Source organism: Thamnophis sirtalis, unplaced genomic scaffold, assembly GCF_051295495.1.
Source record: "Thamnophis sirtalis isolate CommonGarterSnake01/CBP01778 unplaced genomic scaffold, rThaSir2_p1.2 scaffold_7, whole genome shotgun sequence".
Taxonomy (NCBI): Eukaryota; Metazoa; Chordata; class Lepidosauria; order Squamata; family Natricidae; genus Thamnophis; species Thamnophis sirtalis.
In genome coordinates, this window is record NW_028261387.1 from 34565874 (window position 1) to 34590218 (window position 24345).

At 45.2% G+C, this 24345-nt stretch overlaps 1 protein-coding gene across 10 annotated transcripts in view; it reads left to right on the plus strand.

Annotated features, from left to right (window-relative positions):
* BEND5 (BEN domain containing 5) overlaps positions 1-24345 on the plus strand; it is a 1240338-nt gene that overhangs the window by 693363 nt on the left and 522630 nt on the right. For 8 of the 10 annotated variants that reach the window (XM_087719700.1, XM_014061672.2, XM_014061673.2 and 5 more), the window contains one exon: positions 1466-1656. The exons of the other annotated variants lie outside the window; for them this stretch is intronic. In XM_087719700.1, coding sequence (XP_087575826.1) covers positions 1466-1623 — 158 coding nt within the window. In that variant the 3' untranslated portion in view covers positions 1624-1656. Of the gene's footprint in view, positions 1-1465; positions 1657-24345 lie in introns of those variants that run through there. 10 annotated transcript variants of the gene reach the window in all.

Consider the following 24345-nt stretch of genomic DNA (forward strand, 5'->3'; position numbering starts at 1 on the left):
TTCAAATCTCATTATAAAAAATACTAACACATTTCAAACTGCTCATAAAATTTGTAGCTGAAATAGTTTTTATTCTTTTTATTCTAGAATAACTTCCATAAAATACATCTTAAAAAGATGGTGTTAGGTCTTAATGGGTCTTATGTGTCTTTTTGTTTATTAGTCCCTATTGTGTAGTTTATTCTGAGAAAATTATTAAAAAGTGTTGGTATGCAACCACTGCAGATCTTGTGGCTGAAAAATAGCCTTCTATAAAACTTCTGAAAGGTGTGAGAGAAGATGCAAAGGATGTAGAATAGTTAATTGTTACAACTTTAATGTGCATTAACAATGCCATAAAACCCATTAATTAAGTGACTCTATTTTGTTTACCATATATAATAAATATTTGCTGAGTGAAAATACTAAAAACAGCAGAAATTGTTTATTTACTTTGGAAACCATTTAGTACTGGTAGTAATTGCACTTTTCACTATAGTTTATACAGTATAACAAAGGCAGTATATATTTAAGCAGACTACTGTAGCTTGTATGTTGAGTGCTAAGGAGTTTAATAATGATGAGACATAATTTTGTAAGCCATGTCTCATAAATGAGACTATTTACTGTCAATTTGTTTAATGACAGTTAATCAAACTGTTTTAGTTTATGGGGTTACCTAGTCTTCCCCTTTATAACAGTCACAACAATAAACAACCATTTAATTTGGAAGAAGAAACAAATTACTGTACTTCGTAACACATACTTTTTCACATGGATGCTATTATCTAATATTATTTTGTCTTGGCATTTCCATGTTATGAAAGAATTTTTAGAATTGTTATCTGTTAAACATACTGCTATAGATTGTATTTTTGTTCTGGAATTCCACTTTATCTACCACGATATTATTATTTATATTTTAAAAGTATAATTTATAAAGTGGCGAGAGAACTAGAAACCTACAAACAGTATGTTTCATGGATGGCAACATTGAGGAAGGAAGTCCATATAATTTTCTCTCTCATTTATTCATGTTATCATGACTGATTGAATCAAAATGTCTGCTTGAATAAGCATAAATAAAGATGTTTTTTAAAAAAGCCATAAAATGCCTTTTAAGTGCTTTTCAATGCTTTTACAAAAATATATTCACTCAAAATTAAATTATAGGCTTGTTTTTTCCCTGGATTGAGGGACATGGCCATTTCAGAGGCTTATGATTAAAATGTCTACCAAAGACATCTTAAATACATTAGTGTGAATGTAGTTTATCAGTCTTAGGTGAACATAGAAAGCATATGCTGTTGGAAAGGAGTTTTCAGATCGATGCTATATGCAGGCTCTTCTTCACTTTTTAATTCTTTCAACGAGTTGCTGCATTCATTCTATGCATGATGTATACCTTGCTTAAGGGTTTTCACTGCATTTTAAATGTGTTTAATTTTTATTCTAAATGTCATATTTTCTTTTTCTTTCTTTTTAGAATGTTTGTATGACAGAATAGCACAAGAAACTCTGGATGAAACAGAAATTGCACAGAGACTCTCCAAAGTCAACAAGTATATTTGTGAAAAAATCATGGATATCAATAAATCATGTAAAAATGAAGAAAGGAGAGAAGCAAAATATAATTTGCAATAAATTTTGAATTTTTAATAAAGTGTCAGTGTTTTACTCTGGTGGTTGTTGTCTTGATTTTGTGTGTTCATGCTGATGGGGGAAATTGACTTTAAGTGTGAATTGTATTATAAAATACTGAAATATTTTAAAACAATACTACGAAATTATTCATCTGCTTAAACTTGCAATTCACATTTAATTGTAAATTAACATTACATTTTCTAGTTATGGCAATAAAATTGACTGTTAGTCCATAGCAGCTCATTTTATGAAGTCTTAGCTCTGTTGCTTTTCTTACAAAAGTATGAGGATTCTTTTGTAGAATACAGAAAAGCTCAATTGAATATAGTTCATGTAGTTATATTTTGCAAACACCATTTTTAGTAGGAAACTCTCTTGAACATGGGACTTCTTACCTTTTAATATTTAAAGAACCTCGTATTTCTTACACTTTTCTGGGAAAATTTCCTTTGGTTTAATGTAGCTTCTGTTAAATGTGAATGTTCAGATCACCTGTGATCCAGATTATGCCCAGTGTCATTATTGTGATTTTAGTTATAAAATACTGTGAGTTGTGGTTCTGGATAGCATGGATGTTAAGTTAACCCTGGAGACCATATACTCTCTTGATACTTCTGTTTCTTTGGAGAAGGCATAATGTAGCATAACAGGAAAATGGAATAACTTAATTTTCCGTGAAATAGTTATGCAGTTTTAAAGTGTATACAAAGGTTCTGTCTGTTGAAATAGCGTTGTTGCCATTTTCCTTGAGCATTTGGTATGAATGTATGATTCTGTTAAGTTAAACCATAATAGTTCCATATCTCATCTTTTTTTAAAAAAACAAGAGTAAAGGGAAAAATAACCCCAATGTATGAACTTGTTTTTACATTGTTCCTTTTAATCACAGTTCTATATGATTCTAAATATTATTGAAGGTAGCACCAACTCTGGATTTAGATAGAGCAAGAAATTTGAGCATGATCTTTTTAGGTGCTAAATATTAAACTTGCTAGTTTTTAATAGCTTTTTTTCCTTTAATTATAATTTTTATCTGTATGTACTAACTTTAATCTTAAAAATTACATTATTATTCCATCCCGTTGCTGAAAGGTTGCATATTTATGTCAGTTCTTCAGCATAATTACAATTATATTTATTTGTATCCCACCTTTATTTTTAAAAATAACTCAAGCCGGCGAACATATATAACATACCTTCCTCCTATTTTCCAACAACAACCTTGTGAGGTGGTTTGGACTGAGAAGGAGTAATTAGCCCAAGGTCACCCAGTCGGCTTCCATGGGTGAGGCAGGACTTGAATTCACGGTCTCCCACTTTCTAGCCTGGAGCCACCCTGGCTCTCTGTAGAATAACAATTTGACAATCCCGGCAAATGAAAAATTTGAAAGATTGGGAAAACCTATTTTTCAAAGGATTCATAAGCACTGGTAACTGAATTATCTTGACTAAATTATTTTAAGAATATTTATGAAAATAAGGATTAAGATTGTAGCTGGCGGTGATTTTTTTAAAGAAAAATGTGTTGAAACAAAGTAGCAGTTAAGGATGTGCTTGCAATAGGGTATTTGAAATTGAAATACCTGCAGAATTGGGGAGTAAGGTCTAAACCAGGCATATCCATCCCACAGGCCACATACAACCCTGGACAGCTAGTATTGCAACTCTGCAAGATTGTAAACTTTTAACATGTATTTTCATACATTAATTTATATTATATATTTTATGTGTGGTCCAGGCAAGCCAAACATTTGGATACATTTGCTCTATACAAATCGCATGATCCTACAGTTGAGTAATGGAAAGGCTGGCTGCTAAGGTATAAAAGGGCTTCTTTCATTTTAATTGTGTATTATGCAAACAGCCGTTAGGGATCATCTGTTAAACTATGATTAGACAAGTGTTAGGCTTGGGTGTAAAGGTAACCCCTTTTAAATGTCTATGGAGATTCTCAGTCATCCACATCATGGTTGTCCCAAAAGGGCTTTTCCAAATCAAGAAAGTCCAGCTGCCTTTTGGAAAAGCACCTTTGGGATAATCCATTTTGTCACAAGGAAGAATTTTCCTGTAAATCACGTGCTAGAAGTGGCATGCTTAGCCGTCGCCCATTCCTCTTCCGAGTTACAGTACATTAGACAGCTGGTCTCCACATGCGCAGGAGAGCCGGAAATGGGAAGAGCAGCCTCCCGGTGTGCATGCGCACACCAGGAAGATGATCTTACAATTTCCGACATGCATGTGCACCGGCCAGCTGGTCTACATATGCACATGAGCGCCAGAAACCAGAAGACCAGGTGGTCAGTGCGCATGCGTGTGCCGGAAAACAGAAGATCATCTTCCCGGTGCGTGCATGTGAACTGGGTGGCTGCTATTCCAGTTCTCCAGTGCACTGCTCAGAGAGTCCAAATGCTGGGTTAACACAGCCTATCTGCCCTTGGACTGAGTGATGTTTTTGTTGACCACGCCTCCCTTTGCCTGCGCATGCTCAGTTTGAAAACTCAGTCCGCCCGAGTTAGGACTGTTTTGGGAGAGCTCCAGTCTAAGGTAAGATAGGCTGGAAAAAGTTTCCCAATTTGGACCACGTTTAAATTCTCAGATAGAGGAAATCACGCTTCTACATCAAATCTGTCTATTTGCCTCCATTGAGGCTTCTGTCGCTTTAAGAGAAGGGCTACCGGGCTTCCCTGATGTTGCTGTCTCAAGCGCTGCAGGGGATTGGAAAGGCTTGCACAGCGGGGGCTGGCTAGCAACAGGAGCAATTAGTGGGATAAACCAAGTTCCCTGTTGGAATGGGTGTCCCAGGGGGAGGAAAGGTCCAGCGAAGGCTCTGAGAAGGCTCTAAAGCCGGCGAGCCAGATTGCTAGGATTCCCTCGCCTGCTCCATTTTGCCCGGCAGCAGTGACGGCTGGAGCCTTCACGCGCTTTTCAGGGCTGGAAAGCGGGAAGCGGCTGCGCGCGCACCCCCCGCCATTTTGGATCGCTCCGACTCATTGTGCAGAGCGGCAGAGAGCGGAGCGTGCGAGCAACGAGGACAGCAAGTCGGAGACCGCTGGAGGAAGCCAGGAGCAGCGGAGAGCCAGCCAGCCCAAGCGGAACCTCAGCCAGCCCTCAGCAATCGCAGAACGCCGCGAGGAGGCTGGGGACTAGCCTGGGGAGCCAGCTAGTCTCTCCCTCCAGAAAATAAGCTAAGTCTCGGGGAACCGAGGGCGGTGGGAGGAAGGAATCCGACCCCAAGGCGGCCCTTCCCTCCTGTAGATTCTGCCAGCGCTTTTGGCCTCAAAGGCCAGCGCGTGCCCATCCCAACTCCAGCTATCTTCCAGGCCTCGTGGGGACCTGAAATGGCTGAGGAATGCAGGGAGGCCTTAGGGGAACAGGTGGGGCCCTCCAGCAAGCGCAGCAAGCTGGATCCCTCTGTAAATAAAGGCAAAGGGCACAAAGACTCACTTGAAAGGTCCTCTCCAAGAGCCACAGTGGATCCCAGGGAGGTTTCAAGGCCCCAGCAGCCAGAACCTAGCCCAGACCGTCACAGCAGGGAGTCAGCTTCCCCTGATCGTGAGGCCCAATCCCCCGGGGAAAGTGAATTCTTGTTTGGGGATAACTATGCATCCAGGGATCCATTTCCTGAAGCATCTTGGGGGTACCCCGACTCCCCTAGCTCCTCCATCGGAGAGGAACGAGATTCTGTCCAGAATTCCCCCTTTGGGAAGGGTGGATCCAGCTCAGGCTGGCCTAGCCAGCACAGGCCCAGTAAGCAAAAGAAAAAAAGGGGGAAAAGTCCTGCTCTTTCTGATGAAATGAGGGAGGTAATTTCCTTAGCCATTTCCCAAGGGATAGCTGAAGGCATTAAGCGCAAGGGCTCTCGCAAGGGCAAGGCCCCAAAGGAAAAATGCAAACCTAGGGCCTCCACCTCTAAGGAGCCTGTATCCTCCTCCCCATCTTCAAGCCCCTCTCACTCTGGGCTATCAAGTTCTGAGTAGGAAGAAGGGGAAATTTTCGCCCTTTCCGAAGACGAAAACCCCACCCCTGACAAGCCAAAATTCTCTGGCCTGTTTCAACCGTCATTATTCAAGTCTATCTTGCACAAAGCCATGACGGCCACAGAGTTAGGCCCCACTTCCAGACCTGAGGCCTCTCAGGCTTCCACTTCCAGGGATCTTAAGCATGGTTTATTCAAGGAGACAGTAGAAACTCCTGAGGTCATTCCTGTGCCAGACCTATTTATGGACGCTGTACAGCGCCAGTGGCTACAGCCAGGCACCCTGACCAACCCCAGTGGGGGGGATAGAACACTGTATGCAGTAGAAGATAAAATGGAGGAGATCCTCAAATTCCCGGAAGTAGATGCCCCAGTTGTGTCACTAACTTCCAATTCCAACCTGCCAGCTGAACTCCTAGAGGGACTCAAGGCAGAAGATAAGAGGTCAGAAAAGGCGTGTCATAAAACCCACATGGCGTCTGCCTGGGCCATCAAGGCATCCACCTCTGCCTCCTTTTTTATTAGGGCCACCCTGTTCTGGCTGCGCCAACTCAGGTCCAGACCCCCACCCAGAAAATCTAGGTGGCGCCATGAGCTGACCAAGATTATTACCGCTGTCGAATATTCGGCGGATGCCACCTTGACAGCAGCAAAATTTTCTTCCAGGGCTCTAGCTTCCAATATCACCTCCCGCCGCCTTTTATGGATCAGGCATTGGCAGGCCGAAATGAAGGCCAAATGGAAGCTGGCATCAGCCCCATTCAAAGGGGGCCTTCTGTTTGGAGAAGCCCTAGACAAGTTTGTCACCGAAACCAAGGACAAACGCAAGATTCTTCCCGCAACCTTTAAAAGGGGTGACCGGAAAGGGGCGGGGTCCTTTCGTAAGAGACCTTACAGGAGTCAGGAAGCAGGGCAAGCTTCTCACCCTTCCTCCTATCAGAGGCCCTTTCAGGCAGGGGGGGATAGGCACCAAGACAGATCCTTCGGGGCTCGTGCCAACCAATCCCAGTCTTCCTTTCGGAGAACATTCCGAGGAGGAGGAAACAACAGTGGTGGCTCCCGGCCCTTTCGTAAAGGAAAGTGACGGTCACAGGGATCCCCCCATCGGGGGTCGGCTACGGCTGTATGCCGACAGATGGGAGGAGATAACATCAGACAAGTGGGTCCTCAACACCATTTGCAGGGGCCTTGTCTTGGACTTCCTAACCTTCCCCCAGAGAAAGTTTATCAGCTGTCCTACCCCCAGGAACCCAGAAAAGAGGGAGCGCATGAGAGCAGAAACCCGCCATCTCCTAGAGATAGAGGCGATAGAGCCAGTCCCCAGAGATCAGCAAGGGAGGGGCTTCTATTCGATCCTCTTCCTAGTGCCAAAGAGTTCAGAGGGGTGGAGGGCCATCTTGGACCTCAAGAGCCTAAATCAGCATCTCGCTTACAAGAGGTTCAAGATGCAGTCACTCCACTCCATCCTGAACTGTGTGAGGGAGGGGGACCTATTGACATCAATAGATCTCAAAGAGGCCTACCTGCATGTCCCCATCCATGCGGCCCACAGGCGGTTCCTGAGGTTCTGCTCGGAGGGGAAGCATTTCCAGTACAAGGCGCTTCCCTTCGGGCTCTCATCTGCACCCAGAACATTCACAAAAATTCTGGCAGTGCTAGCGGCTCACCTCCGCAACCGTCCGGTCCGTCTAGAATGCTATTTAGACGACATAATCATCCATTCTCTCACCACCAAGCAGGCACACCGCAATGTTTCTCTAACTGTGCAGACCCTGCAGCACCATGGCTTCTCTGTCAACATGGAGAAGAGTCAGTTCCGGCCATCCACCTGTATACAGCACCTAGGTGCAGTCATCAACTCCACCTCCTGCCAGGTATTCCTTTCTCCCGACCGGCTGTCCAGCCTGAGACGCAGAGTGAAGCACTGCAGCCTTGCCAGGTCGGTACCCATCATTCAGCTGTCCCAGCTCCTGGGGATTATGATATCGTGCCTGAGGGTGGTTCCCTGGGCTCGTCTTCACGCCAGGGAGCTGCAGTGGTTTCTGCTGCCAATGCAGAGAGCCAAGGACAGCAACTCACTCAGACGGGTTCGGCTCCCACGAAAGGTGATCCGATCTCTGGCATGGTGGAGATCCAAGGCAGTCAAGAAGGGCTGCTTGTTCAAGGAGCCGGAGAGGCTAGTTGTCACCACGGATGCCAGCCTTCTGGGGTGGGGCGCCCACTGTCAGGGCCACCTAGCCCAGGGACGATGGACTCAGAGGGAGGCTGCCCACAGCATCAATTGGCTGGAGCTGAGGGCAGCTCGACTCGCGCTGAGAAAGTTCGCTGCTCTAGTAAAAGGGGCTCACGTACTCTTGATGACAGACAATGTGGCGACCAAAGCGCATATAAACCGACAAGGGGGCACTCGATCAAAGGCCCTCATGCTCGAGGCAGAAGCGCTGGGCAGGTGGGCGGAACGTCATCTGGCTTCTCTCAGTGCAGATCACATCTCCGGCGTAAGCAACCGGGAGGCAGACTGGCTGAGTCGCCAACGCATCGACCACTCGGAGTGGCGCCTGCATCCGAACCTGTTCCAGCAGATCGTGAGGAGATTCGGCAAGCCACAGGTAGACCTGTTTGCCACACACAACAACACACAGCTCCCACGCTTCTTCAGTCGCTACCACTCGCCCCAGGCGGAGGGAACAAATGCACTGAGGTCAACGTGGCCTCAGGGACTCCTGTATGCCTTCCCTCCACTTCCGCTCATTCCTCAAGTGATAAGCAAGCTCCTGACCGAAAGGGCAGAGCTCCTTCTGGTGGCTCCCTTCTGGCCCAGAAGGCCCTGGTACGCAGACCTGGTCAGTCTCTCAGTTCAGAGGCCTTGGAGAATCCCCCGGGACAAAATTGCCCTCAGCCAAGGGGCCATCGCCCATCCGGAGCCCCAGTGGCTGCAACTAGCTGTTTGGCACTTGAGGGGGAGCTCCTGAGAAAGCAAAAGTTCTCTGACCAGGTCATTCGAACAATCCAAGCATCCAGGAAACCCTCTACGACTAGAATCTACGATGCCACCTGGGCCGCCTTCTCACAGTGGTGCAAGACTAGAAACATAGAGGCCTCCTCAGCCTTGATCCCTCAGACACTAGACTTTTTGCAGGAGGGTCTGGATAAGGGCCTTGCGGTCAGCACCCTCAGACGCCAGGTTGCAGCGTTGTCTACCATCCTGGCAAAGGGCTCCTCTCGCTCACTGAGTCAACTCCCCCAGATCAAGAGCTTTCTCAAGGGAGCAGCGAACATCAGCCCTCCAGCTGTTCACCGGTATCCGTCATGGGACCTTCCATTTGTGCTTAAGGCCCTGACCAAAGCCCCATTTGAGCCTTTGAAAAAGACCAGTCTGCGCCACCTCACCATCAAGACTGCTTTCCTGGTGGCCATTACATCCGCTCGCAGGGTTTCCAAACTTGCGGTGCTCTCTGTCAGGGAGGATTTGTGCGTAGTTCACCCGGACAGAGTAATATTGAGACTTGATCCGTCATTTGCTCCAAAAATTAACTCTCTGTTCCACAGGACTCAAGAGCTTATTTTGCCCAACTTCTGTCCCCATCCTTCTCACCCTAAGGAGCGTGAGTGGCACAAGCTGGACGTGAGACGAGCCGTGCGCACGTATGTAAAGAGAACAAAAGACTACCGCCGGTCAGAGGCATTCTTTGTCTCCTTCCTCCCTGCGTCCCTGGGCCGCAAGGTCTCCTCTCACACTGTGGGACGTTGGCTATGTGGCTGCATCAAACTGGCATATGAACACCAGGGCAAGACGGCTCCGAGACGGGTCACCGCTCATTCCACCAGGAGCGCTGCTACGTCTGCAGCCTGGGCAACCCAGGCCTCTATCCTAGACATTTGTAGAGCGGCCACCTGGGCTTCCCCCACGGCCTTTATTAGAAACTATAAGATTGACACCTTTGCCTCAGCCGAAGCCTCCTTTGGCAGAAGAGTATTACAAAGAGTGGCTGAAATGCCAGAGGCTTCGGCGCTTCCCCACCCTGGGACTCAATAGCTTGGGCATGTCCCAGCATTTGGACTCTCTGAGCAGTGCACTGGAGAAAGACCGTTGGCTTACCTGAACGGTCGTTCTCGGGGCACTGCGAAGAGAGTCCAAACCCACCCGGGTGTTTGTATTTTGAACGATATGGCTCTATTGACTGTAATTGATTACAGGACGGTTCCTTCATTTTCGAACTGAGCATGCGCAGGCAAAGGGAGGCGTGGTCAACAAAAACATCACTCAGTCCAAGGGCAGATAGGCTGTGTTAACCCAGCATTTGGACTCTCTTCGCAGTGCCCCGAGAACGACCGTTCAGGTAAGCCAACGGTCTTTTCCATCATGCATATACACGCTCCCATTTTAGCATTTGATGCCAAAAAGGTTTGCCAACATGGCTGTAAATGCCTTTTCACATCCATCAAAATAAATATTCTGAATTTTTTTAATTAACAGAACAAGATTTGATAAAAGATTATATCAGCACTAGTCTAAGATGTGAATGAAAAGGAGTTTCTGATATATTCTGATGATTTCTTATCTGTGGAGGAAAGACATTTTGTTGGGCAAAATTCTAATTCTTTGTAGTTAACCTTTGGTATAATTTGTAATATTCATTGTCTAATGGATATTATATTGCTATGGAGATTGGGATAAAGGGATATAAGCTATACAAGAAAACTTTTCATTAATTAGCAGTTGAATAAGCATCTGCAGAAAAGGACAAATGTTGTTATTTAAAAAAAAATCTCAGTCGTGTTTATTTAAATATGATTTTTTTTTCATAGAAAACTTTTAGGTTTTTAATAGTGGAGTGCAGTTGGATAGCTAGCATTTGGATTGTCCTTCAAGTGGAACAGTCTCTGGGTGTCAGAATTTAATTTTAGAATGAATCCAAATTAAATTTAGGAAAAATGATGCTACTCTGGATCTGACTGACATGCTTAGTCTTTAAAAAATGTCCAACCTGATTCAACTCTGAAGTGGGAATTAAGATGATGAAGACATTTGAGTAACTACCCCTATTGTCTTACCATGCTATGTGAATCCGGCTAATTGGGACTTTTTTCAACAAACTCATGTTTAGCTAAACCAGTTTCACAAAATAAGTAATCTAGGTTTCAGATACTGTGGTATGAATAATATCTGGATTCTATATTTCTGGAATAGGTGCATGTCTCTTTCTGTATTGCCAGCAGCAATACAGTAGGAATATAAAAACCAAGTGTCGTGTTGATGCATGTGGGTCAAAAAAGGGGGGAGGCGGAGGTTTCACTTGTGTAGTTGCAACTTGACTTTTGACACTCCCCCCTGAATAACCTATTTATCACAAGAACCCTAGCTATGATATAAACAAATTCAACATTCACAAGAGTTCAAAATATTTAGAAGTTGGAATCTTTTGCATTTAATACTGTTGCCCATTCTCTGTTTGACTTTGTCTTTTTTAAAATCTTCCTTTTTGTTTTGTCTGCTCTTGTATATGATAAAATGTTCTGGAACGTTCATGCTAGCACTTCTAGTCCCTTTTGATAGAAGCCAAGGTAACATATTTTGATATTGCTGATTTATGTAAAAACACGCAAATGAACAAAACAGATAACAAATCGAAGATAAGCATCATATATGGTAAAGATGTCATGGTGCAAGTAAACAGCACACTAAGCCATGGGCTGAATAAAACAAAACATAGTAATATTCTGGGATTTTTCATATCTACCAGATTAACTTAGTCCCTGGTTTAGTTTTATCAATACTAATTTACCTAGCGTAATCTCTGCCCTAAGAAAAATCCCATAATTCCATTGAAGAAGAGAAGAGATGGAAGAAAAGAGGGCAATATATTTAAGAAATAGCTACATTTATCTCCTCTCCAAATTGCTTTAATCAAATGTTGAAACTAGTGCATGACATCCTAATGTTATAGTTATAGTTTGACCTAAAAGCCTGAGCCCACAATTGTGTGAATGATTAGCGTGGGTGTGAGAATACTTACCAGCGCACCAGGAAACGAAGAGTGGAACTGTTGTTACTGCGCTAAAGGAAAAAAAATGTCATGAAAAAATGGCTCCTTTTAGCAGGCCTCTGATTTTCATGGGCTTAAGTGATAAAATCTTAACATAAATCAACCCAATTTTATTGATACCATTTTTTCATCATAATGGTACAAAGGAATTTGGAGCAATAATTCACAGAATATAGAGGCAATAAAAATGTTATGAAGAGCAATTATTGCATACTTCATGCTCAGTAGCTAATTTTTAAATTTTACCCCCTCCAATATTTCAAAAGGCTTTTTGCCTCCAGGCTTTCTAATAGGAAGAAAAATTACCTGGATTTTAAAACTAGAATAATTACTCAAAATAAATTACATGGCTTTTACCGACTTCACTCTCAATGTAAGGTTCTTTCTTATTTGCTTTTGAATTGGTTTTATTTTCTGCTTCATCAAATCTATTTTTCTTGCTATTACACTGAGTATATAATAAAGAAAGGCTGTTGCAATGACATTCTTCCAATGAGCGTGTCACTGTGCAATTGAAAACAAGACAAATATCTTTCCATCTTTGAAGTAAATTTACAGATTTTGTACAAGGGAGCTATTTTCATGTATGCAGATCACCTGGAGCTAAAACTGCTATGTAATAAAATTCAAAGGGAACATTGTGTACCATCATTTATATCAAGGAATGACAAGTCTCACCTGAAAGCCACACTTTGTTTTAAACATATACATTGGCTTCTAGAGGTCTGGGGCAGTATCCAGTAATATGTTTTGCTTCTTGTGGTGTTGCAGGGCATCTTAAAATGCAAAATAGGGATGTTAAATCCTGGAAATCCATAACACATCTATTTTGTTGCTTCTGGAGATCAAATTTCAGCAGTGTGAAAACTGATCAATATCTCTGCAGAGATAGGCAGGGTAGGTAGACAACAAAAATGCTGATGGTTTCCAGGAATGGTAGAATTTGTGGGAAAAAATTGACAGAGCAATCAGGTAAAATTAATATGCGATTCTGCCAAACTTCTATCTCTCCATGACTTTGAGATAAGAAACATCTGGTCCTTCATTCTAGTTCTAGATTATTCAAGTTAAAGATAGTCCTCACTCAATGGTAATTGAGACTAGAAAATGCAGTGTCACATGATTGCACCACTTAGCAGTGGCAGTTCTGGTAGTCCCCAATTACTGTTAAATAAATCACGGTGGATCTCATGTGACCGGCTTCCAACTTCCTGCTGGCTTCCCCATTGATTTTGCTTGTGAGAAGCAAGCAGGGAAAGTCACAGATTGCAGTCATCTAACCATGGGAACCTATAGCTGTCAAATATCCAGGCCAGCTGCTGAGTACCCAGATCACAATCACATGACTATGTGGGTGGTACAACAACTGGAGCTTTGAGCACTGGCCATAAGTACCACTTGTTCAGTGCCATTATAAGTTCAGCCACTGAATGAGTAGTCCTTAACAAAAGACCATTGTATATTAGAGGCAAATAAACATTTAAGGACAAATCTTTACAATCTTAATTATCTATTCAAACATTTTTTTGGGGGAACGTGGGAATAATCAGATGTTATTGTGGAACTTATTTTGAGGTTGTAATGAAGGAAGATGCTGTCAGCATTTCTTCATTCAGTAATCAGGAAAGAAAACCACTGGACTCCATTTGTTGAAATCAAGTGTACTTTTACTAATTATAAATGAACAGTTGCAAAGCTAAGCTAAGTCTGGTTAATTAGGCGCGAAAGCAAATAATATATTGTATAATTCATTCCCCTCCCCTTGGCATCCCGTGCACAGTCCAATCATAATTCTTCCAAATGTCAGGTGTGAGATAACTTCGAAAGGCATCACCAGGATGAAATGCCGGACTGTTGGCCTTGGCGGGAAACACTCCTCCTCCACATGCACAGTAAGGTGGTCAGTTCAGAATCTAGAAACTTCCTCCAGCACAACAATGATTCCCCTCCCAAACACCATACTCCCCCTCCCTGTTTCAATGGCAGCCGAAGCAGTAGCAAAGCGGAGGCTGACATCCGCCCCCCCTCCAGAAAAAGGTGGTCAGACCTGCAGAAACGAGAAAGCACAAACAAACAGACAAAGAACAAGACACGAAAAGGGGAAAGGGGGAGAGGAAGAGAGAGAGAAAAGAGAGAAGAAAAAAAATTGTCAGGAAAGTGGCCAAATCAGGATAAGCAGAATAGAACTTGCGGAGTAACTGAGGGGCCCGAACATGGGACCCGTCCACCCATTCGGCGTGAGAGGGGGGAAAATGCTTCCAAGCCACCAGGTACTGGACACGATTCCGGTGTCGATGAGAGTCCAAAATTTCGCGAACCTCGAAATGTTGTTCACCATCAATCAAAAGCGGAGCGGGTGGTGGAGGAACAGGCGGACGCAACGATGAAGTGCAAACAGGCTTTATGAGGTTAACATGAAAAACAGGGTAAACCCGGTTGAGGTGCTTAGGCAGCTGCAGCCTAACAGAAACAGGATTGATGATCTTGATAATAGGAAATGGGCCAACATATTTAGGCCCCAACTTCTTTGACTTTTGTGGAGTCTGAAGAAACTTGGTGGACAAATAAACCTGATCACCAACCTTGTAATCACATGGCTGAGTCTGCCTCTTATCAGCCTGTTTCTTATGGGCGCGATGCGCAGTGTCCAAAGTTTGGAGAGCTAAAGGCCAAATGCTCGAAGGCGATCACTCCATTCAGACAGAGACGATACTTGGGGCTGCTCACGAGGAACCTCAGGAATGGGCACAAAATCCTGGCCAAACACCACACGGAAAGGGGTGAAGCCAGTGCTGCTATGCACAGAATTATTATAAGCCACCTCCGCGTGCGGCAACAAATCCACCCAATCATCTTGCTGGTAGTTGATGAAATAACGTAAATATTGTTCCAGAACAGAATTAGTCCTCTCACAAGCCCCATTAGTCTGAGGGAGGTGGGCGGAGCTTAATCCCTGGGTGGAGCCAATCCGCTTCAGAAACTCCTTCCAGAATATGGAGGTGAACTGCACACCTGTATCCGAAATGATGCGGTCGGTCACCCCGTGTAAGTGGTAAATGTGGGAGATGAACATCTTAGCAAGAGTCTTAGCAGAAGGAATCTTGGAGCAAGGGATGAAATGGAGTTGCTTGGAGAACAAGTCGGTAACCACCCAGATAACAGTGTGTCCCTGACTCTCAGGAAGTTCGACGATGAAGTCCATAAAGATCTCCTTCCAAGGGGCGACAGGGCGAGCTACAGTCTGGAGCAGTCCCTGCGGTTTCCCCGGAGGGCGTTTAGCAGTGGCACAAATGGGACAACTGGCAACATAACGTTCAATGTCCTTTTTCAAAGAAGGCCACCAAAACTGTCTCTTGATAGCAATAGCAGTAGACTTATATACCGCTTCATAGGGCTTTCAGCCCTCTCTAAGCGGTTTACAGAGAGTCAGCATATTGCCCCCAACAATCTGGGTCCTCATTTTACCCACCTCGGAAGGATGGAAGGCTGAGTCAACCCTGAGCCGGTGAGATTTGAACCGCTGAACTGCTGATCTAGCAGTAGCCTGCAGTGCTGCATTTAACCACTGCGCCACCTCGGCTCTTGATGAGATGGAGCGTTTTAACGAAACCAAAATGCCCTGCCATTTGGGAATCATGAGCTCGCTGAAGAACAATTAATCGAAGAGATGCAGGAACGTAAAGTTTTGCCCCAATCCAGGGCAACTCATCTCTCATAGTACATTCATTCACGTGCTGCTGGAACCTATCATCATCAGGGAGGGCTTTCTTGAGATTGGAAAGAAAGTCCTGGGACATCTTGATTGTGCTTGATTCCTAGTAACAACTGGAGCAGCGAGGCTCATTGTGAGAATGACAGGCTGGACCACGCTGAGTTTAGAACAGTTGTAGTGAGGAAGCCTGGATAAAGCATCAGCCATAAAATTCTCCCCCCCCCCCCCCCCGGAATGTATTTCAGGGTGAAATTAAAACGATTGAAATGCTGAGCCCAGCGCATCTGTTTAGGAGAAAGTCTCCTGGGAGTTCTCAAAGCTTCTAAATTTTTATGGTCAGTCCACACCTCGAACGGGTGTTTGGCTCCTTCCAGAAAATGGCGCCAAGTGGCTAGAGCCCAACGAACAGCAAACATTTCCTTCTCCCAAATGGCCCAATGTCTCTCCATGTCAGTCAGTTTGTGAGAGGTGTATGCGCAGGGTTGTAAGTTACCTTGACTATTGGCTTGAAGCAATACGCCCCCCCCACTGTCACGTCGCTGGCGTCAGCTTGAACCACAAAAGGCGCATCCCTGTCCGGGTGCTTGAGGACTGGTTCCTCTGCAAAAAGCTGCTTTAACTTCTCAAAGGCAGCTTGACATTCCATGGTCCAATCCAACAGCTTGCTAGGCTTGGGTTTCACCCCATCTTTGGACTTCAAAACATTAGTTATGGGAAGAGCTATCTTAGCAAAAGAGGGGATGAACTGGCGATAGAAATTGGCAAACCCCAAACATTTTTGCAATTGCCTGCATGTACGAGGGGCCTCCCACTCAGTGACCGCTTTTACTTTTACACGTTCCTCACGTGTTTCCGTGTAAATAAGGATATCATCTAAATATACGATAACGCCTTTGTAAAGATGGTCATGTAACACCTCATTAATTAACTGCATGAAGACCGCAGGTGCCCCCTGTAGGCCAAACGGCATCACACGAAATTGGAAACAGCCAAGGGGGCAGTTGAAAGCTGTTTTCCACTCGTCTCCCTCTTTAATACGGACTCTATAGTATGCTTCCCTCAAGTCCAGTTTAGTGAAAATGCGGCCCTTCCCCAGTTGGGCCAGCATGTCCTTCATCAATGGTAATGGGTACGGGTTCTGAGCTGAGATGCAGTTCAAGTTTTTGAAATTCACACATAATCTGAGGGAGCCATCTTTCTTTTCCCTGAATAGCACAGGAGCTTGGGTCTAGCCGGTTCAATAAAACCCCTTTCCAAATTTTTATCAATGAATCTTCTCATTTCCTCCATTTCCCTAGGGGACATTGATTGATATTTGGGGCTTGGGAAGCTTCACCCCAGGTAAAATATCAATGGTGCAATCAGTGGGTTTCTGTGTGTGGGGAGTTTATCAGAAGATTTCTCACTAAACACTCCCCTTAGATCCCAATATTCTTTCAGAATTTTCTCCTCCCCTTCGATCCTCTCCTGCCCCCTGGCTGCCAATGCAGGGTTAGAATCAGCAGGATCTGGAGCCTCAACCTCCCGTTCAGGGGGTGTGCTAGTGCGAATACGTAATCACCCCTTTCTCCAGTTAATGTGGAGAAAGCCAGGGGAGTCCCAAAATAAGGGGCCAGTCCATGCCAGGTGCCACAATAAAAGCAATTAATTCTTGATGGGTACCCATTTTCATCTCTATGGGCTCAGTAGAAAAATGAGCAGGACCACCTCCTGCAATAGACCCATCAATCTGGCAAAAAACAATAGGGGTTTTCAAAGTCCTCAATTTTAAGCCAAGTTTCTCCACCATTTCAGGACTTATCATACAGAGAGAACAGCCAGAATCCAGGAGAGCTAAAAGTTTTTCAGTCGCGCCAGAAGGTGGAACTCTTAGTTCAATTGTGATAAGCATGGGGCCCCTTTTGGAACTTACCCAGCGATGAGACTGTTCCTCATCCGATTTGTCAGACGAGCTGGAGCTAACGCCTCCCTCCTCCTCCAGCTGGAAATGCTGGGGAACATTTTCAGCGGCGCACGCAGCCTCTCTCTTTTTGCCCGGGGCCTTTATGCTCTTCCCTCTTTTCGAGGAGGGGGTGGAATGGTCTGAGCCAATTTTATGCGGCAATTCACGGTGCGATGGCCTTCCTTTCCTCAGCGGAAGCACGTGAAAGGCTTGGTTTTGCCGGTGAACCTCCCTTTTCCCTCACTCCTGGGGCAGGGGGGGGGGCTTTTGGAGCTGCGGGGGGGATTTCTCCACTTCTCCCTCCTTCATGCATTGAAGCCTGGCTAAATCCAACTCAACGTCAGCCGCATGTTCATACCAAGCAGTTACCCGGCGGGGAATGCGTCTGTTTATGCACTGCTGGTATATTTTTTCATTCAATCCCTCAGGGAACTGATCCAGCAAAGCGTCTTCTGACCACCCCCTCATATAGGCTGACAACTGGCCCTCCAGCTTCAGCGTACCTTGGAGGAAGCTAACTATCTTGACCCCTTCCAGTCTGGCTTCAGACCCGGTTACAGCACAGAAACCGCTTTGGTCGCATTGACCGATGATCTCTGGAGAGCTAGGGATGGAGGCCGTGCTTCCATCCTAGTTCTCCTTGACCTCTCAGCGGCTTTCGATACCATCGACCATGGTATCCTTCTGCGACGACTGCGGGAGATAGGGGTGGGCGGCACTGTTTTGCAGTGGTTCTCCTCCTACCTCTCGGACAGGTCGCAGTTGGTGTTGGTGGGGGGGCAGAGATCGTCCCTGAGGCCCCTAATTTATGGGGTGCCGCAGGGGTCGGTCTTATCCCCCCTACTATTTAACATATACATGAAACCGCTGGGCGAGATCATTCGGAGGCACGGGATAAAATACCACCAATATGCGGACGATACACAATTGTACCTGTCCGCCCCGTGCCAACTCAATGAAGCGGTGGACGTGATGAACCAGGGTCTTGAGGCCGTTAAAGACTGGATGAGAGCAAACAAGCTGATACTCAACCCAGACAAGCCCGAGTGGCTGTTGTGTTTTCCTCCCAAAAATTTGACCAACGTACCATCACTCAGGCTGGGGGGACAAAACTTATACCCCTCAGAAAGGGCCCGCAACTTGGGAGTCCTCCTGGACTCACAGCTGAGTTTTGACTACCATCTTTCAGCTGTGACCAGGGGGGCATTTGCCCAGGTTCGCCTGGTGCGCCAGTTGCGGCCCTACCTGAATCGGGAGGCCCTCACAACAGTCACTCGAGCCCTTGTGATCTCCAGGCTGGAATACTGCAATGTGCTCTACATGGGGCTGCCCTTGAAGAGCACCCGGAGACTTCAGCTAGTCCAGAATGCGGCCGCGCGAGTGATCGTGGGCGCACCACGGTTCGCCCACATAACACTGATCCTCCGTGAGCTGCACTGGCTACCTGTCGATCTCCGGGTGCACTTCAAGGTCCTACTTACCACCTATAAAGCGCTCCATGGTAGTGGATCTGGCTATTTGAGAGACCGCCTTCTGCCAATTACCTCCCTGCGTTCCATCAGATCGCATAGAGTTGGCCTCCTCCGTATTCCATCCGCCAGTCAGTGCCGACTGGCGACTACTCGGAGGAGACCCTTCTCTGTTGCGGCTCCGACGCTATGGAATAATCTCCCCGTGGAGATCCGTACCCTCACCACCGTCCAGGCCTTCCGCACAGCCCTCAAGAACTGGCTAGCCCGTCAGGCCTGGGGATAAGTTTTTACTTTCGCCCCTCCCGAATGTCGAGTGAATGTTGTGTTTTACTGTTTGATTTATTCTCGTTCACATTTCTTTTTGTATTTGTCCTACACTCCCTTTCCCCTTTTATTGTAAGCTGCCCTGAGTCCCCTCAGGGAAAAGGGCGGCCTATAAATGTACAATAAATACATAAAAATACAATACATAAACTGTTGAAATTCCTGGACATAATCTGGCACAGATTTATTTCCCTGCTTCAGAGCCATAAATTTCAGGTGCCCGCGTCTCTCAGTCAATGGGTCATCAAACCTCCTCTTCATGGCTGCCATAAAGTCATTAAAATTCCTCAGGAGAGGGGAATTGCATTTGTGTAGGCCAACCATCCATTCGGCTGCCTTATTCTCTAAGGACATTAACACCATCCTTACTTTCATTTCATCTGTCTCTAAATCTGGTCCATAGATTTCCATATAATTCCAGACCTGAATGATAAAAAGTCCTAAACTTTTAGGGTCTCCATCGTATTTTACGGTTAAGGGAGGGACTTTTGCCATTCGGCGTCGCCTGCCCCCCCCTGCTCTTGGAGCGGCCCTAGCTGGAAGGGGGGAGGCTGGTTCTGGGTTTTCTTATGCCCAACCCCCCTCGGCTTCTTCACCCTCCCTTAAACTATGCATCGAGTACCTTTGCTCAAGATCTTCAGCCGGCTCCCTTTCCACTGCTCTTTCATGGCTTTTGTGTTCAGACCAAGCTTCTTCGAGGAGTCTCATGGCGTGGAAAAGCTTGTAATCCTCTTCCCCAGAGTCACCCCAATCCGCTGACTTTTTCTTTGGTCTCCTTCTCCAGCATCCAATTCCTCCAACTCCTCTTTTTGTCCCACACTCAAAGTCCATCTGGGATGAATAGCTGGCTCTTCCACTCTTAGCCCAGCCAACCTTTCGGTTAAAGATGGTCCTGCCGTCGCCCCCTCATCTTCTTGGTCACTCACATGCAAAGACATTTCTTTTCTTCTTGTGAGGGCACCCCCCTCGGTAGGTTGTAGCTCCGGGATGGGTGAAAAATGAGACTTAGCTTATTGTCAGCATTTCTTCATTCAGTAATCAGGAAAGAAAACCACTGGACTCCATTTGTTGAAATCAAGTGTATTTTTACTAATTATAAATGAACAGTTGCAAAGCTAAGCTAAGTCTAGTTAATTAGGCGCGAAAGCCTAATTGTATTGTATAATTCATTCCCCTCCCCTTGGCATCCCGTGCACAGTCCAATCATAATTCTCCCAAATGTCAGGTGTGAGATAACTTCGAAAGGCATCACCAGGATGGAATGCCGGACCATTAGCCTTGGCGGGAAACACTCCTCCACATGCGCAGTAAGGTGGTAAGTTCAGAGTCTAGAAACTTCCTCCAGCACAACAATGATTCCCCTCCCAAATACCATACCCCCCCTCCCCGTTTCAATGGCAGCCAAAGCAGTAGCAAAGCGGAGGCTGACAGATGCCGTGTAATGATGGGACTCAGTAGCTAAGCTTGTCAATCAGATAGATCGGTAGTTTGGCGGTTTGAGTCTAGTGCCGTGTAACGGAGTGAGCTCCCGTTACTTGTCCCAGATTCTGCCAACCTAGCAGTTCGAAAGCATGTAAAAATGCAAGTAGAAAAATAGGAACCACCTTTGGTGGGAAGGTAACAGCTTTCCATGTGCCTTTGGCATTTAGTCATGCCAGCCATATGACCACGGAGACGTCTTCAGACAGTGCTGGCTCTTCTGCTTTGAAACGGAGATGAGCACCGCCCCCTTAGAGTCAGGAACGACTAGCAGATATGTGCGAGGGGAACCTTTACCTTAATGAAAGAAGAAGCATGTGACCCATAGAATCCTTGTAGTAGTTATATTACTTAATCTAGTCCAGATTTCTTCATGTTAGTTGGGAGTTGGCTATTTGCAGCAAGAAGCAAATAATAAAGCATGGTTTAAGAACACGGGGTACAATCAGCCTGCTGAGGTTGCATAAGACTGAATTCTCACAATACTTGGATAGAAGGGGGTGTCAGGGGAACTCAATTTGTAATATCTGGAGTTCTATGATGGAAGAAAAGCTCAATACAAAATTAAAAATAAGCCTATTTCCTCAGTGTATTTTCTGTATGCTGCCTTAACAGTTTTTGTGATCTTTGTGATCCCTTGATTGCTGTTGTAATTTTTGGATTCCATCAGTGAATATTTGGCCTGATGTGACTTATTTTGATGCAATAGAGTTTCTACCGCTAAAAAAACAGTAATGAGAATTTCAATTAGAAAATTATTTGCTAAAATAGTAAGGGGCAACTCTGATACATTATGTAGAAAGATGACGGAAGCTCAAGGTATAAAGCATAAACTCATAATCCTTTCTTCCTGTCTGCCCTTAGAGAGTACTGAGTGATGTCAAAGAAGATTCCTTCATCTCCTCTCTAAAGATTGACTGTTAATTAATGTAGTAATTTATAAACATTGTGAAACCACCGTCTCAGCTTGTTCCTATCTGTAAGGACATCAAGAAAATTAATTATCAGTGTTGCTTTTTGAAATGTAATTATTGTCCCTTTGCTAGATGCCTGATTATGAGTTTTCCTTTAATTTGTAACTTGTTGCCTTCTTTGGAAGCTGATATTGTGGGTTCATTGTGATCTTTGTGCTTCATATAAATGGAGATGTGCCTGCAAATGGCCACCACTGAGAATTTTGTTTAACTACGGAATGTTTTAGTGGGAAGCACACCCTACACTGGGTGTGTTCCTAGACACAGCTTCTGTTGTTTCCTCAGTTCCTTTCTGACCGCCAATACAATAGCAATGTTGGGAAGCTGGGGAAAACTTCATCATTTTCAGTTTTTATTTGCTTTTGTCTCCTTCCTCTGATTGTGTAAAAAATTGCATTATCATCTTTGTTGTTCGTCAACACAGGGGCACATTCACTAGTTTTGCCACGAGGTCTTTGCATCAGGACATTCTAAGCATTAAGACAGGTCATAGGTCAAGGACTACCTTTACAAATAGTAACAATTGAATATGAAACTACTGATTTCATTCCAGACTATTCAGTAAGAAAATATACTTAATAGATAGCTAAATACTAATAATAAAATGGAAAAGAGAAAAAAAGCCTAAAAGAAGAGAAAATTGTAGTTTATTACATATGTTTTTATGCCTTTTGAGTTTTCAATACACTGAACAGCTCACTGCAGCAGCTTAATACATAATAAAACTATCATATAAATCATATCTAAAAATGGTAACATAATTAGATAGTCATAATATTTATAATATAACCAGGGTGCCATATATTATCAGAACCTCTCTTATTCTTGTGGACAATTTTGAAACAGCTTTGAGTTCAGTTCACAAAAAAAATGCAAAGTTATTTGCTCTTATGGGAAATATTACTGATAATAGAATACATAAAGGCTATGGATAGTTTAAAACAATATGTATTGGATGTAGAAAGGCAATTAGATTGTAGGCTGCTCCAAGAGAAGGTACCAATGTTATTTTACACCAGCAAACTATCTAAATCAAATAACTATTCCCAAATTTAGAAGAGCACTGGCTTTAGTTTTGTTTTATTACGCTCCCATCAGCATAATAATTGGAAACTATAGGAAAATTCTGTTTTTATTGTTTGTAAAAGTTGCCATCAATTGCACTGATCATTGGCTGTTTACTTTTTATTATTTTATTAACATTTTTTAATATTTTAAAAAAACCCTTCACGTCCTTATGCATGGTATGCATCTTCCTTAGTTCAGATCCCCCACCAGAAGCCCGGGAGTTTAATGGTTATGTGCAGGATCTTAGCACAGTTACATTTATCACCATCAATGTATTTTGATCTTTGTTTACTACCACAATGTTTAGTTTAGTTTAGTTTAGTTTTATTTGTCTTGTATGCCGCCCACTCCCGAAGGACTCTGGGCGGCTCACAATAGACAAGGGAAGGGGGGATAAATAGACAAAGACAACACTTTAAAAATGCAACATTCACAATTTCCGTGGGGCTGGATGTTTCACAAGCCCCCCGGCCTGCTGGAGCAGCCAGGACTTGGTGGCTTTGCGGAAGGCCGGGAGGGTAGTAAGGGTCCGGATCTCCACGGGGAGGTCATTCCAGAGGGCTGGAGCTGCAACAGAGAAGGCTCTTCCCTGGGGGGTCGCCAGCCGACATTGGCTGGCGGATGGAATCCGGAGGAGACCTAACCTGTGAGATCTAATCGGTCTAAGGGAGGTAATCGGCAGGAGGCGGTCTCTCAGGTACCCAGGTCCATGCCATGTAGGGCTTTATAGGTAACGACCAGCACCTTGAAGCGGGTCCGGAGACTAATGGGTAGCCAGTGCAGCTCGCGGAGGATAGGTGTAACGTGGGTGTACCTAGGTGTACCCACAATCGCTCGCGCGGCTGCATTCTGGACTAACTGAAGTCTTCGAACACTCTTTAAGGGCAGCCCCATGTAGAGCGTGTTACAGTAATCCAGTCTTGAGGTCACAAGGGCATGAGTGACTGTCTGAAGGGCCTCCCGATCCAGGTAGGGTTGCAATTGGTGCACCAGGCGAACCTGGGCAAAGGTCCCCCTGGTCACAGCCGACAAATGGTGTTCTAAAGTCAGCTGGGGATCCAGGAGGACTCCCAAATTGCAGACCCTCTCCAAGGGGCGTATAATTTCGCCCCCCAGCCTGAGAGATGGAATAGTTGGCCAATCTTTGGGAGGGAACATCAGAAGCCACTCGGTCTTGTCTGGATTGAGTGCCAACTTGTTTGCTCCCACCCAGACCCTAACAGCCTCCAGGCACTGGCACATCACTTCTACTGCTTCGCTGAGTTGGCACAGGGCGGACAGATACAGCTGCGTATCGTCCGCGTATTGGTGGTACTTAATCCCGTGCCGGTGTATGATCTCACCCAGCGGCTTCATGTAGAGGTTAAATAGGAGGGGGGACAGGACCGAACCCTGCAGCACCCCATACTTGAGGGGCCTTGGGGTCGACCTCTGCCCTCCGACCAACACCGACTGCGACCTGTCCGAGAGGTAGGAGGAGAACCACCGAAGAACGGTGCCTCCCACTCCCACCTCTTGCAACCGTCGCAGAAGGATACCATGGTCGATGGTATTGAAGGCTGCTGAGAGGTCAAGAAGCACTAGGATAAAGGGGTGACCCCTATCCCTGGCTCGCCAGAGATCATCGATCAGCACGACCAAAGCAGTTTCTGTGCTGTAACCAGGCCTGAAACCCGACTGATAGGAGTCTAGATAATTGGTTTCATCCAAGGACCATCGGAGTTGAGA